Source organism: Schistocerca nitens, chromosome 6 (assembly GCF_023898315.1).
Source record: "Schistocerca nitens isolate TAMUIC-IGC-003100 chromosome 6, iqSchNite1.1, whole genome shotgun sequence".
In the NCBI taxonomy this organism is placed as follows: Eukaryota; Metazoa; Arthropoda; class Insecta; order Orthoptera; family Acrididae; genus Schistocerca; species Schistocerca nitens.
The window spans coordinates 258,124,841-258,141,210 of record NC_064619.1 but is presented as its reverse complement, the minus strand read 5'-3'; the positions used below and the strand labels follow the sequence as shown (position 1 = coordinate 258,141,210).

The following is a 16,370-nucleotide window of genomic DNA, read 5'->3' as shown; positions in this document are numbered from 1 at the left end:
GCAGGGACAGCCACCGCCGAGCACGCCAAAACCGAGGGAAATTCGACAACCGAACATTCGGAGCACCTCTGGCAACTTCACGCAGGAACGCCACATAGGAGGGTTGCCCAGAAAGTATGCACCGCATTTTTTTCCTTCAACAATTCTTTATTGAACATAATGAGAATTACACACACGAAAGAATAGTGTTTTATATTCACACCCTATTTTTCCACGTAATCCCCATCCCGTTCTATGGCCTTCCTCCAGCACGAAACAAGGGCGTGTATACCCTGTCGATACTAATCCTTGTCCTGGTGGTGGAGCCAGTGCTTCACTGTATGAATCATTTTATCATCGTCCTCGAAATGTCTTCTAGGAATGGCGTCTTTTAATTGCCCAAACAAGTGGAAGAGCGAGGGGGCTAGGTTAGTTGTATCAGGTGTGATAGCCGTGGATGGTCTCATCGACCGCTGCAAAACGTGGAGCTCCACCGAACCACCTTCTGATGACCTCGCCCCCCCCCCCCCCACTTTCCCAGCGACTAACAGTACTTCTGTTGAAAGAAGATTCTCCATAGACTTTGCGCAAGCGTTTTTTAATATTCCCCATAGTTTCTTTCTCTTCAGTGAGAAATTCAATGGCGGCACGTTGATTGTAACGTACATCACCCACAGACGCCACTTTGAAACTGTCCCGCAGCTACGTTACCTGTCTGAAGTGAGGGAAACTTGGCATGTTCACCCATGAGACTTCAAATAATACATACATAACGTTTCGCACTCGTAGCATTGTTTTCGGATGAGAAAAAAATGCGTTGCATTACTTTCTGCGCAACCCTCATAAAATTTCCGCCTTTCTGGCTGTCGAGGCCAGAATAATGGTTTATGCATGTACAAAGCATTCGCTGACAGTGCAGCGTCAGAAAAAGCGTTGAGAAATTTCATTACGTAGTAGCTCACTTTAGCAAAACTGAAACTGTGAAGGAGGAAGATGTGTTCCAAAATTGGTGCTATGTCGCCTTAAAAGATTGTCTAATCCGACAACTCACACTTCCGCCTAACCTACATCTGAAAAGTTACTAGGTGACGAACGACTACGGAATAAGTTCCACAACCAGTTTTTGAAAGACCTTAAAATACAAGCAGGAACAGATTTGCTGCCTGAGAATTCCGTTCACAACTTGTGTTTTAAGCGGCTACCGCCTGCCATTTGGACAGTTTTGACGACAAACGCAGAGGTGCCTTTAAGCGTTCTTGCAGATAAAGCTGAAGCCATTATAAACTGCTTGCAAAATAGTGTTTCTTGCGCAGAGGCACGCGGTAACATGGCGAATGGACCCTGAACGCCCTTGACGCAGGCGTGGCAGCCAGAAAGGTTAGAATAAGGGGGGATGGCCATTAATTGAAGCCAGGGGCAACATCCTGCTGAGCCCAGGAAACGAGTTTCTCGGTTAAATACTGCATGAGACTTGCCAGCTTAGCTTTCATTGTCTAATAGCCAATAATTTCTGAGTATCTACTTTGATAAAGTATAAAGCATCACTGCCGTGCAGTACGAATACTCACTCGACACCAAATATTATGGACAGACCAATGTAGCGGCGTTAGCTTCACTTTTCTGGCAAAACGGCATCCCCCCTTATTCTAGACTCCTTGGTGGCAGCTCATTGGACCTGGACCGCACATGACCACTACAACGCACATGGCAACTCAAGATCAGCCGGCAGTGAGGGAACACAAGGTGAGTACACAGTAGCGCTAAAACACTCACAAGAAACATGAGCAAGAGCGCGTCGCAAGTGGCGCAACAAACCTTTCACTCAAGCACAGGACAGCAAGAAACAGAAAGGGGGCAGTAATCTGTACTTTTATCATCACGTTCGGCTGGCAATCATGCAAATATGCAGCACCTTGTGGTACCCAAAGGCCACACACACCCACTAAGGAGCGCCAGTGGCTATCACAAACACCTAGATAGACGCCTCCCTTCCTTCCCACAACTCGCGACATCCCCTTTTCTCAAGTCATTACAACAGTAGACATGGATGCTACAATATCCTTCATTTGGCCTGAATAAACCATCAGCATTTGCTGGCTTTTGAACATCAATAGGCACTACAGTGGATGAACTGTTTGAAAATTCGCAGCCCTGTCTCATTTCATAGCCTGCATCGACAGGGAACACCCTACACATTCAGGATTTGGCAGTTTGACTAAAAATGCTGGAACTGCCATGATTAAGTTTACTCCATCTGATACCCAGGCTATAAATACAAGGCACTATTCTATCACTTTTATAAAGGGGTGTGAGAACAATAGCTCGGAAGAACTGCTTTATAAAGACATGGCTGCTACAACAGCAACACCCAACTTGCAGAGAATCGGTTTCACACACACGGCAGGGGGCGGCTCACATCGACAGTTTGTGACAGACAACATACCTTCGTAGATATGGGACGAGACCTCACAGTGACACCTTGCTTCAGTTTCGACGTACAGGATACAACTACTACTACACAGGTATTGACAGCAGCTAAAAATTTATCCATTTGTACATATGGAAGGAAATTCATGGAGCTGGATCTCCATACGCACAAGATTTTCCGATAGTGCTTCACAGTAGCAGACATCACAGGGCCAATTAAAGGGGTCGATTTCTACGACTTCCACCTCGGTACTGATTTCAGTGATAGAAGGCTTTTCTTATCGGCAGAAGTGGCGCGAATGCAAGTAAACCTTCCTATTCGCATGATTTTCGAAAAATTCTGGGCGCTCACTTTCTCCACTAAGGCAATGATGACACCGTGCATCATATTAGGACGTCACTCAGCTCACCAGCAGCAGCAAAGCACCACTGGCACACGGCCGATCTGTTTTTAGCAGACCAAGAAGACATAAATCTTCAGATACAGGTGGGAATAACTGGACCTTCGGACGGTCAGTTTTAAAGAAAAACAATACGTGGCACTTGCGCAGTAACTATGGAACATTCAGTGCAAGGACAGAGCTGGATAGATACCCTTTTCTGCACGTAACAGACTTCAATAATGCAATTGCAAATGCCTGGATATTTTACGTCACTGACTGTGAGAAAGCTTACCCACAAACACAAGTCGCCCCAGAAGATGTCAAAAAACAGCCATCATTACCCTGTCCAGCCAGTTCGAATACTGGTACACGCCTTAAGGTTTGAAGAATGTGTTGCAAACCTGGTGACAGTTCATTCGCCAGGTTATTAGAGGCCTGGACTTTGTGTTGTTTCATATGGATGACATCTTTGTGTTCTCCATCTCACTGAAACAACACGAATTATACCTCAGGCAGGCAAATGCAGGCAGAGAAGAAGTGAACTATGTCCTCAGAGTGTAGCAGCAGATATCTCGCCTCTGCCAGAGTGTCAAGCATTCAAAATATGCCAGTTCCGCAAAACGTACAAGGATCTAAGACGTCTTTAGGATTGCTAAACTACTACCGTTGGCACATGCACAATGCCGCAGAACTACACTACTGACATATACCTTAAAAGGTAAATATAGCTCTGGAAGACGAAAAGCGAAACGGGCACCACAGCAGTTAGATGCGTTCCATAAACTGAAGGACTATGCAGCTCACGCTGCGCTTCTTCTGCACCCTCACCATGACGTACCATAGCATTTATGGCAGACGCCAGCCAGAATGCCACCAGGAAAGCGCTGCAGCATCGTGTCAGACGACCATGGCAAAGACTGGCATTTTTTTTCATAAATTCCCACTCAGTCACAGCGAAAGTGGAAGACGACAGGTAGGAAACTGTACATGTGATACTACACTTCAGAGACTCAGTGGAAGGAAAACATATCGCAGTCATCACCGATAGCGCACCATTAACAATTTTTTTTTTCAAAAGTCATTTACCACGGCTCATCAAGACAGTATCGACAAGTGGAATACATCTCGCAGTTCACCCCTGACGTCAGACACACCAGTGGCAAACAAAACGTAGTGGCAGACTCCTTCCTGCACTGGCGTGCAAGCTCTTCCATGGAAACAAATTGCAGGGTTACAACAGGCAAACAACAGCCTGCAACAACTCCTTGAGCAGCAAAATTCCACACTCAGTTTAACGCAAGTTTACATGCCCGAACTACGAGGAATGCTGTGGTGTGAAATGGCCCACAAAACGCAGCGCCCATATGTATCACAGCAGTTTCGAAGTCAGGTTTTCGAGGCCTCCCATAACACAGCTCATCTTGGTACCAAGCCGACAGTCAATTTGATCACGAACAAGGTGATTTGGCCAGGTTTCAAGAAGGACTGTCATCAATAGGGGTAATCCCGTGAGAGCTGTCAGCGGAGCAAGGTTGGTAGGTACATTTCGGCGCCGTTAGGTACTTTCGACACGCCAATAACGCGTTTTATGCATCTGCATGTGGGCGCGTTAGGACCGCTTCTAAGTTCCTTCCAGCACATTACTTATTGATCGTCACAGGCAGTTTGTAGCTGGCCAGAGGCCATTCCCATCACTGACATGCCAGCGCCTCCCGAAGGTGAGTCCAAAGTCTTAATATCACGCCACCTCGCTCGGTAGTATCGTTATTTCACACGAATGGTCTCAAATACCCGTACTGCTATTAACAACTCTTTATGCGACAAGTGGTACCTAAAACGGCTTCAAATGGCTCTAACCACTATTGGACTTAACAAAATGGAGAGAACTGCCATTTATTATTTTCAGTGTGACGCACTACCACGGCTAAGTAAAAAGCTGAGGACAGTAGGTACTTTCTTTACTTTAACAAAATCATTTGATAATGAGGATCACGCTACACTTTTGCGGAATTTGGAACACTGCAGACTAAGGGGAAAATCTGAACAACGGTCGATTTCAAATCTAGAATACAGGAAACAGACGGCTGTCGTCCAGTGTCAAGAAACTCGCAATAGATTTGAATACGCGGACCTATAAGCGGACGGATGCTACAGCGTTCTGTTCTGTGTCTGTTACTTCCCCTGACACACGCAAAATAAGATCTACCACCCAAAATGGCATTTATGTAAAGAAACATTATACAGGGTGATCAAAAAGTCAGTATAAATTTGAAAACTTAATAAACCACGGAATAATGTAGATGTAGAGGTACAAATTGACACACCTGCTTGGAATGACATGAGGTTTTATTAGAACAAAAAAAAAAAAAAAAAGTTCACAAAATGTCCGACAGATGGCGCTGGACAGCAAAACTGCTACCGTGACGGGTGAGAGGTACGCCGATATGTTACAGAATTGCATCATGCCCAGCTTGGCTGACAAACACCTGCTGGAACGTACGATGTTTATGCAGGATGGCGCTCCACCCCATATTGCTAGACGCGTCAAAGATCTCTTGCGCGCGTCGTTTGGTGATGATCGTGTGCTCAGCCGCCACTTTCGTCATGCTTGGCCTCTCAGGTCCCCAGACCTCAGTCCGTGCGATTATTGGCTTTGGGGTTACCTGAAGTCGCAAGTGTATCGTGATCGACCGACATCTCTAGGGATGCTGAAAGACAATATCCGACGCCAATTCCGGACATGCTTTACAGTGCTGTTCACAACATTATTCCTCGACTACAGGTATTGTTGAGGAATGATGGTAGACATATTGAGCATTTCCTGTAAAGAACATCATCTTTGCTTTGTCTTACTTTGTTATGCTAATTATTGCTATTCTGATCAGATGAAGCGCCATCTGTCGGATATTTTTTGAACGTTTGTATTTTTTGGTTCTAATAAAACCCCATGTCATTCCAGGCATGTGTGTCAATTTGTACCCCTCTATCTACATTATTTCCTGATTTATTCAGCTTTCAAATTCATACTGACTTTTTGATCACCCGGTATATTCGAAGATAAAGATAACTAAGCACCATAAAGGAACTGAACGGAAATCGATAGGGGTAAAAAAATGAAATGAAATGATCGTATGGCATTGTTGGCTGGGATGTCCCATTCGGGTTCGGCCGCCAAGTGCAAGTCTTATTTCGGTCGGCGCCACATTGGGTGACTTGCGGCCGATGATGAGGACAACACAATACCCAGTCCCCGATAGGAGAAAATCTCCAACCCCGCCGGGAATCGAACCCGGGCCCAGTGCATGGGAAGCAAGCACATTACCACCCAGCTAAGCAGGCGGACTTCGATAGATGTGATGTACCTGAACAGACAAATAAATGATTAGAATTTCAGAAAATTTTGGTGATTTATTCAAGATAATGAGCTTCACAAATTGAGGAAATCAGTTACAAGATGGTCCAGTTCTGGCCCTCATGCCAGCAGTTATTCGGCTTGGCATTGCTTGATAGACTTGCTGGATGTCACCCTGATGGATATCGTGCCAAATTCTGTCCATCTGGTGCATTAGATCATCAAAATCCCGACTTGGTTGGAGGATCCTGCCCAAAATACTCCAAACATTTTCAACTGGTGTGAGATCCGGCGACCTAGCTCGTCTGGGTAGGTTTTGGCAGTACGAAGACAACCAGTAGAAATTCTTGCCGTGTGCTGCCATGACTTATCTTGCTAAAACGTAACTCCAGGGTAGCTTGCCACGAAGGCAACAAAACGGGGCGTTGAACATCGTCGACCTACAGCTGTGCTGCAAGGGTGCCGCGGATCACAGCCAAAGGGGTCCAACGAGACGTACCCAAGATCATCACTCCTGGTTGTCGTGACATATGGCGGGCGACAGTCAGTTTGGCATCTCACCGCTGTTAGCGGCGTCTCCAGCCACGTCTTCGGCCTGGAGTGTCATTGACTGGAGTAGAATTATCTTCAGTGATAAGTCCCACTTCCAGCTGAGCCCCCATGACTGGCGGAGACGTGTGTGGAGACGCACTGGGTAGCCGTGGGATATTAACCTAACTCAGCCACCATACGGCCTGACAGCCAGGAGCGATGATCTGGGGTGTCATTTCTTTTCATAGCAGGACTCCCCTGGTTGTCATCCGTGGCATCCTTGCAGCACAGCGGTACGTCGACGATGTTCTACGTTCCGTTTTCTTGTCCTTCATCTCAAGTTATCCTAGGCTTATAGTTCAGTAAGACGGCCGCACACGGCGAGATTTTCTACCGCTTGTCTTCGTGCTTTCCAACCCCTACCTTAGCCAGCAAGGTGGCCGGATCGGTCGCCAATTGAGAACGTTTGGATCACTGTTGGGAGGGCCCTCCAACCAGCACGGGATTTTGAAGATCTAACCCACCAACTGGACAGAATTTGGCGTGATATCCCTCAGGAGGACATACAACAAGTCTATCAATCAATGGCAAGCTGAATGACTGCTTGCATAAGGGATAGAGGTGAACCAACGCGTTCTTTCTCAATTTGTGAAGCTCTTTCTCTTGAATAAATCATAATTTTTTCCGAAATTGTAATCATTTATTTCTACATGTAAATTTCATCCCATTTAGGTAATTAATTCGTGATGTGCTGTTCTTATTTTTCCTTAGAGTGTATTTGCCGACGACACAAAACGTGGAAAGTAATGTTAATGATAAAACAAACAGTGCAGTGGTTTACAGGAAAGACACTGAAGCAAAACTGTCACGAAACAGCGTGCGCACAGTTTCTGACGTGGAACTCTTGTAGAAACGAAAACACAAGATGATCAAGTTATCAATAAAGTAGCATATTTTGAATATTTAGAACTAAAGATACATGAAAAGCTCACTTGGAGGTATCACATTCAAAAACTTGTGAAGAAACTAAATGCTACTATTTTTACTATAAGAATAATCTCCACTCCATGCGTTATCGAAATGCGAAAGCTTGTTTACTTTTTACGTGTTCACTCTCTTATGTCCTATCGTATATTTGGAGCAACTCTTTGCTTTCACAAAGAGTATTTTTAACCCAAAAATGGCAGTCAGAACTACCAGACGCTTCAGTTTGTTAACTTCCAAAATTTGACCCTAACATTATCATAAACAATCCTAGTAGATGTACTAGTATTACTGTTAGTATTAGCAAAAGTTTTCAACACTAGTGATCGCTTCATCTCACCCTATCCTTCTGTTTTCTTCTTTCTCCATCCTCCGCCCTCAATAACTTAGTTGCTTCTTGCGGTTCCACAGAGCCCCCTTTTCGTACTCACTATCCCACTTCCACAATGAATGTGATCGACGTCATGTACCACCAACATCACCATTATGTCATAGTAGCATCAGCATCCTTCTCCTTGATTACATTTTGACTTTTGTGTAAAACTGTCTATTTTTTTAGTCACAAACAAAGAATTATCACCATTGCGCTCTTTAAGGGGAGCCGGAGGTGCCTATGCTGCCCATGTTAAAATCACTAAGTTTGAGGAACATTTATGAATAAACTACCAAATAGAAAAATTTTAATTTTTTTTTTTTTTACATATAGAGTGGTTTAGTATTGGAGTTATGACAGAGGGATTTTGGAGTATCTTTTCTAGTTTCCTTCCAATTATTTTTTTTATTAATGACCCAAATTTTTTTGCAAATAATTGCTTTATAATTAAACTGAAATGAAACTACTGAACATATTGCCAAATGGCTGTGTTACAATGTAAGTTTGACCACTAGGAGTGCTGTATAAAAATTTCAACTCTCTAGCTTGAGTGGAGTTTGAGAAAATGTTCCTTATATTCGAAAAATTCTAATTTACGGGAAATGGCTATCAAAGTTTCTCAATACATTCCTGCACCATAGGATGGATTATCAGGGTCTTCTTCTGCATCCTGCAAAAGCTTCCTCTTCTGTCTTCTTTTCTGGCCTGTTGTTCCATCATACTTCATATGCCTTTCTCTTCTTTCTGCTCCTCTTATCCTTCCTCTGTCAATATTTCTTAGTGCTCGTACAGTGTTCACCCCAGCTGTAAATCCTAATGCCTTCAGAGCTTCACACTTCACACTGTTCCCTTGGTTGTAGGTTGCTATTGCATCATAAATGCCAAAGTGCAGTGTTTTTATGCTTACAAACACCCTTTTAGGAATCACTTTCCAAATCAAATTGTTTACGCTCTCATTAGGATTCTGCGTCTTTCCGTGTAGACATTTGTGTAACAATTCTGGCTGTGCTAAGTCACGAAAAATTGGTTTTATTGTTCCCTCCTGATTCTTGTACATATTGCATATTACCCGCTTTACACAAGAAGTATAATACTACCAACAACAGGCGCAACACTGAACTAATTCGAAACGGTAAACAGCAAAGAGACGATGTTCCGCGCTCTTATTCATTGTAGTATCGCAACTTGGTATTAGTGTTAATTTTATGTTCCCTACGTTCTTCCTCTTCTTATATACACGGTTACTAAAACGTGGCATCGTAACCAGAACAAAAGTGTGCGACAATATTAAATGGAGCAAGATGTTCTAAATTCTGAGGAAAGTAGGAGTAAGTTGTAAGGAAATACGGGTAATATTTGTCACAGAAAACAATGTAGCGAAACCTTGCACACTCGCTGTATGCATAACATAAGGCGCTGTATGCGCAACAGGCCGAGAAAATCCCAAGCAGTTCGCCAGGAAGTCACGAGAGGGTGTTAGATGCATTCAGCGGCCGCCCATTTCCTCTGCAGGCGTGGGGGAAAATGGTAATAACTCAACTTCTAGGGCGAGTAGAACAATAATTCAAAGTTTACATTAGAGAGGAATGTTCCAATTAATTTTCGGTAGCAAAAAAAAATCGTAATTTTTTGGATTTGACCACCTCCGGCTCCCCTTAAAACAGAATTTATTTAAGCTACTTACGTGACAAAAGACACGAAATCTTCGACTGTATAGCGCTGCCAGACCACTCCTCCTAGCGTAGGATTCAAATACACTGAAAAAGGAATTGCTGAGCGTATGACCTACTGAAAGGGTGAATACATCTCGCTCGTTGCTGCAGATTGACCTGGCTGGGAGGTAGAGAGCTCTCCCAGGTTCGCTTCCAAAGCTCCACTTCAATAACAGCCTCTCTCACTTCCCGTTAATTTGAAAGATCGACTGCACACAGCCGACTATTTGTCTGTCCGGCACAAAGTACGTAGGTTGGCACCTCTACCCACAATCGCCCAACTCCCGCTGCAGTGACGCCACTGAACAGAAATTAGAACAGTGGGGTCTCAGCAGGTTGCCATATGCGCCGTGTGCCCAGCTGCCTACATTGGCGGCCTCTATGGACGCGCTAATGGGATAACAGGTTGAACCACTGTCTGTCGTAAATGCTCTTCATCCGTCACGTGAGGCCGTGCAAAGAACGCTCCGATCGCCCATAAGAGTACGACAGCTAACGACCGTTCTATCGCGACGTCGTGAACAATATGTCATAATATTACGATTTCAGTGTAGCTAAGCAGCGTGAAAGAGTTGCTGTCGTTATTTTACCTGCATAATGCAATTAATTTCAGCTGTTCGCTGAGAGACAAACGCAGAAGTTGCTGTAGGCGTATCAAGAGGTTTTCGCTTCTCCCCATTTCTCCTTGTTAGTGATGCCCACATCGAATTGCTCACTCGATTTTCCTCAAAGTAACGACCGGTAGTAAGTTAATAAAGAAGGAGGAAAAGAAGAACGTAAGATTTTTACATCCAGTCGACGGCATAGTGATTGATGACAGATGACTAAGACAGAAGATAGCAAGAAAATCGGGCATATTTTATCTGAGGGAACCGTTATCATGCACGGCTGTAATGATTTAGGTAAACTACGGGAAACCTTAATCTAAACAGTTGGACGAGAGTTCAGTGGCCACGTAAGTGAGCTAGCTGTACTGGCAATCACCGTGACAGGGCATAGGCTGAGAAAGAAGGGCGACATCTAAACATTTCATGTTGAACAAACCGTGTGTGTCTGTAGAGGGGACACTCCCATCTCTGAGGTCGTGCAGGCGCTGAGCATTTCATTTGCCACCTTAGTAACGATGTATCTTGAATACCTCCACCGCAACTATTAGAATCGACTGCCGTCGACAGAAGCGTGTTTATGAGAGGGATCACTGCTGAAGCAACTTCAGATATGTCCAGGGAAGTGTTTTTGCGAACCGTAGATTCATGTTATATATTGATGATCCAGCAGACAATGCGGCGGTATTTCAGTGAAACTAGTTTGGGGAGTACATAAAAAAAAGTTTTGCATCAAGGGCGGACCCCAACCCTATAATGAATTACTAAGTATCCGAGAATCATCCAGGAGAAATCAAGAATGAAAATGATAAGCCACACCTAGGCATTATATTCATAATTAACAAATCAGTACCGAGCGAGGTGGCGCAGTGGTTAGACACTGGACTCGCATTCGGGAGGACGACGGTTCAATCCCGCGTCCGGCCATCCTGATTTAGGTTTTCCGTGATTTCCCTAAATCGCTCCAGGCAAATGCCGGGATGGTTCCTTTCAAAGGGCACGGTCGAATTCCTTCCCTAATCCGATGAGACCGATGACCTCGCTGTCTGGTCTCCTTCCCCAAACCAACCAACCAACCAACAAATCAGTGCTAGATTTTTCATAACCTTTCTCCTTACAATCCAACGTGAAAATAAAAAGTACACCTTAATTAATTCATATGCACCAATAAATCACGCCAACAAAATTAATCTGGAGAAAGTAGAGCAACTTTGGGAAGAAATGGGAGACGAGTTGGCAAAGTGCCTGAGAAAAAGTAAAAAATTTATAAGGAGATGTTAATACTGAGATAGGTAACGAAAAAATATTCAGAAAAATTGGTGACAGCTATCCTGCATACACATGAACTAATACAAACGGGAAAAGCTCATGATCTATGGGGAAATTGTCTTATGTACATAATGTCAATTAAATTCAATAACTTACCTAAAAAAAGTATAAAATGGGGATCGTACAATAATGATTGGAGAATATAAGATAGATTATGTGGCAATAACAGTATAATTGTAAACTGCTATTAAAAGTAAAACGTTAAAACGGATGGATGTAGAAACAGGTCATTTAACCCCTCACCAATGAAAGCAAGACTTCCCGCTCAAAATACGAGAAAATCATATTCCCAAAAGAAAAAAAACTAATACAATAAAACTTAAAGAAGATATAACAGAATTTGTCAGGCCCTGTGAAAATTACGTTGATGAAACTTGGAAGAAACAGGACAGGAATTTCGAATTAAATTTTCCAGCAGAATAAACACTCCTAGTGAAATGAGTAAGAACACACCAGTGGAGGACAATGGAGTGAAAAGTCAGTAAAAGTAAAATCAAACGCCAGAGAAAAACGGCATACTAATAATCAACAAGAATTTTAAGAATAATGCAATATCAAAAACGAAACAAATCATATTATGAGAAACGGATACAGAAAGTTCGAGAAAGAGCAGTTAGCTGTGATTGATCAGAACTTCAGAGATAACTGTAATGTAAACTTTTGTCAGTTATATAAGAGGAAATTAAGGAATTTCAACCAAAGAATCTGTGTTTTAGGAATGAAGAAAGTAATCTTAATATTAACAACAGAGACAACTGCAATATTTTAGGTATGATTGTAATTTAGCAAACCTATAGTGATCCAAGAAACAATCCAAGCACCAAATGAAAAAGAGAGAAGAAATCCATGAACAGATATTCTAAAATACAGTGGAGGACAAACACTGCTGTCACTCGTTAAACTAATGGAAAAATCATGGAAAAAAGGAAAGGCACCAAACGACTGGAATGTAGCACTATCTCACCCACCACACAAAAAAGGTGACAAAGCAGGTATCAAAAATTTATTCTCTGTAGCATACAAAATCTTTTCTGCTGCATTTACAAGAAGAACTGAAGAATGGCACGAAGTACAATTAGGAGAATATCAGGCACGATTTAGGAAAGGTAGATAGTGTGCAAAACGAATCAATGATCCGAAACTCATATTTCAAGAAAGGAGTAAAGGAACTAACAAACAATGGTGCTCATTTGTATATTTGAAGAAGTTTATGATGCTATAGACAGATTCATTTGAGATTATTGCAAGAGTTAGGCAAGGTGAAGTACTGTCTCCAGTCTTGCTTAACTGTGTACTTGAAAACAGTCTGGTGTTGGATAAAGAATCTAACATCAAAAGTGTAATACAAATTGGCTGGAAAACTGATTGTTTAGCATTTACATATGACTTAACAGCTCTGGCAGACAATGTAAAAGCAAGACAAAGACAGATGGAAAAAGAAACGGCAGGAAGAGCAGGACTACAGATCTCCTTGGGAAAGACAGTGGTAGTGACAAACACCAGTATTATGCCTTAAAATTTTGTAATATCGTGGAGAAGTCACGCGGGGTCAAGAAAGGGAAAAGTAGTCATTAATGCAACGTTACAAAAGATGACTTGCCATTTCATTTAACAAATGATGTTTATAATAAAAAGTCATCTTTAGAACTGCAAAAAATTATCACATATCTAGCAAAAGCACTAATTTTACGGTAAATAAAAACATTAAGAAATAAAAAAGGCAGAAGCTGATTGGGGGGGGGGGAGACTATTAGGAAATACAATACAGAAACATTTAAATTAAAAAGTGACACAAAAGTCTACAATCATATAGAACAAAATTGATGACGATATTAGGAAAAGAAATGTTATATGGGTATGTCCAACAAGTTGGTCCCACTGCACTGCCAAAATAAATGCACATTTTGAAAACTTAAGAGGCATACCGCACTGGTTTAGGAATGACCTAGAAGAAATCGGCATAAATAAGCAAGAAAGTGAAGACAGAAGAAAATACAGAAATTAAATTAATGTGTGAAAAGGTTTGTCAGAAAAAACATTTCCAAAAAGGCAGGGAACACAATAGGCAATAGAAAAGTGAAAAGAAAAAAGTCAGCAGATGAAAGAGTACTGGATATACTGTAAAAATAGCTGAGTGGCATAAATGTGAGCCTTAGCTCACCTGTAGAGAAAGAAGAACCAAAAATATGACTGTAATTTAGCAAACCTACAGGAATCCAAGACTCAACCCAAGCACCAAATGAAAAAGAAAGAAAAAATTCATGAGCAGAAAATCTAAATCACAATGGAGGACAAATACTGCTGTGACTCGTTAAACTGCCGGAAAACTCCGGGGAAAAAGGAAAGGCACAAAATTACTGGAAGATAGCACTAATCTAACCACCACACAAAAAAGGCGACAAAACATGTATCAACAATTACAGAGGTGTATTTTTATTCTCTGAAGCATACAAAATGCATAAATATTAAATCAGATCTTGATTAGATTTCACAGTGATGCAAAGATTCGCAACTAACTTTAAGTGTTGAGAAATGTTAAACCGTGCACTTCACAAAACGAAAAACTCATGTTGTTCTATTTCTACATTACAAATTGACATGGGAATTATTCAGCTCATACACATCTGGATGTAACATTTTCTGGGGATATGAACGGGAATGAGCACACAGGCTCCCAGGTAACGTGAATGACAAACTTCGGTTCATTGGTAGGAGCTGGAAAAACGCGATCAATCGACAGAGGAGCACAAAACACTCGTACGACCCGTCCTGGATGGCGATAGTTCGTCAGGGCCAAAGGTGTCATCAGGAGTGTCCCATGGAAGCGTGCAGGATCACTCTTGTTCTCTACATACGTAAATGATCTGACGAATAAGGAGTGGAGCAATCTGCGACTTTTGCTGATGACGCTGTGGTGTACGGGAAAGTGTCATCATCGAGTGACTGTAGGAGGATACAAGATCACTTGGACAGAATTCCTATACGGAGTGATGAGTGGCAGCTGCTCTAAATATAGATGAGAAGGAACAGTCGAATACGAGGTGTGGCTAGAAAAAAACCGGACTGGTACTGGTGAAACAATAAAACGAATGCAATAAAGCTGAAAGTCGCGTGGCCTGTCACGTGACTCTCGCTCCGCCTACTGCTCGAGTTTCATCTGCCTCCTGCACTCAGTCTGCCCGTGGCGTCTGTTTTAAGTAGTTGACGTTTTGTCTGTGCGTCGGAAAATGTTGAGTGTACAGAAAGAACAGCGTGTTAACATCAAATTTTGTTTCAAACTAGGAAAATCTGCAAGTGAAACGTTTGTAATGTTACAACAAGTGTACGGCGATGATTGTTTATCGCGAACACAAGTGTTTGAGTGGTTTACACGATTTAAAGATGGCCGCGAAGACACCAGTGATGACACTCGCACTGGCAGACCATTGTCAGCAAAAACTGATGCAAACATTGAAAAAATCGGTAAACTTGTTCGACAAGATCGCCGTTTAACAATCAGAGCAGTGTCTGAGTTAGCAGGAGTTGACAAGGAAAGTGTTAGGCAGATTCTTCATGAAAGTTTCAACATGAACAAAGTGTGTTCAAAAATGGTTCCAAAGTGTCTCACAATTGAACAGAAGGAACGCCGAAGAATGATTTGTTCTGACATCCTGGAAAACATTGAAAGTGATCCCACCTTCTTACAAAATGTTATTACTTGCGATGAATCGTGGTTTTTTACTTACGATCCCGAAACTAAACGCCAATCGATGCATTGGAAAACTCCTGGTTCTCCACGACAAAAAAAGCACGAATGTCAAAATCGAAATTCAAGGCAATGATGATTGTTTTTTTTTTTTTTTTTTGACATCAAAGGAATTGTGCACATTGATTGGGTACCAGAGGGACAAACAGTGAATCAGCATTACTACATTAGCGTCCTGGCTACCATACGTGAGCGAGTACGGAGAAAACGGAACGATTTGTGGAGAAAAAAGTCATGGATCCTTCACCAAGACAATGCCCCAGCTCACAGTGTGTTGTCAGTGAAGACGTTTTTGGGAAAACACAACATTCCCATCTTAGATCATCCACCCTACTCACCTGATTTGGCCCCCTGTGACTTTTTTCTTTTCCCTAAAGTCAAGTCAGCTTTGAAAGGAACTAGTTTTGAGACTGTTGAAGCAGTAAAAGAAAAAGCGACGGAAGTAATGTATGGACTTACCAAAAATGATCTGCAGCATTGCTATGAACAGTGGAAAATTCGTATGGAGCGGTGTAGAGACCGAGGAGGAGAGTACATTGAAGGAGATAACATGAAATTGTAAATAATTGTAAATAAATGTTTTTTCCAGCATCAGCCCGTTTTTTTTCTAGCCGCACCTCGTACAGCATTGGTGGTGTGCTGCTTGACAAACCCACGACAGTGAAATACTTACGCATAACGTTGCAAAGCGACATGAAATGGATCGAGTACCTAAGATTAGTACTACTGAGGGCGAGTGGTTGACTTCAGTTTATTTGGAGAATTCTAGGAAAGTGTTGCTCATCTATAAAGGCATTCACTTACAAAATACTAGTGCGACCCATTCTTGAGTACTGCTCAAGTGTTTGGGACCCCGATCAGGTCCTATTAAACGAAGACATCAAAGTAATTCAGACGCATGCTGGTAGGTTTGTTACCGGCAGGTTCTATCAACACGTCAGTATTACGGG

The 16,370-nt window shown here is 42.4% G+C and overlaps 1 protein-coding gene across 1 annotated transcript in view; it reads left to right on the top strand.

Annotated features, from left to right (window-relative positions):
* Positions 1 to 1,683: 1,683 nt before the first annotated feature.
* Positions 1,684 to 16,370, top strand: part of LOC126263317 (glutamate receptor ionotropic, delta-1-like) — a 106,275-nt gene continuing 91,588 nt past the window's right edge. Inside the window, exon 1 of the mRNA XM_049960407.1 lies at positions 1,684 to 1,722. Coding sequence (XP_049816364.1) covers positions 1,684 to 1,722 — 39 coding nt within the window. The remainder of the gene's footprint in view (positions 1,723 to 16,370) is intronic.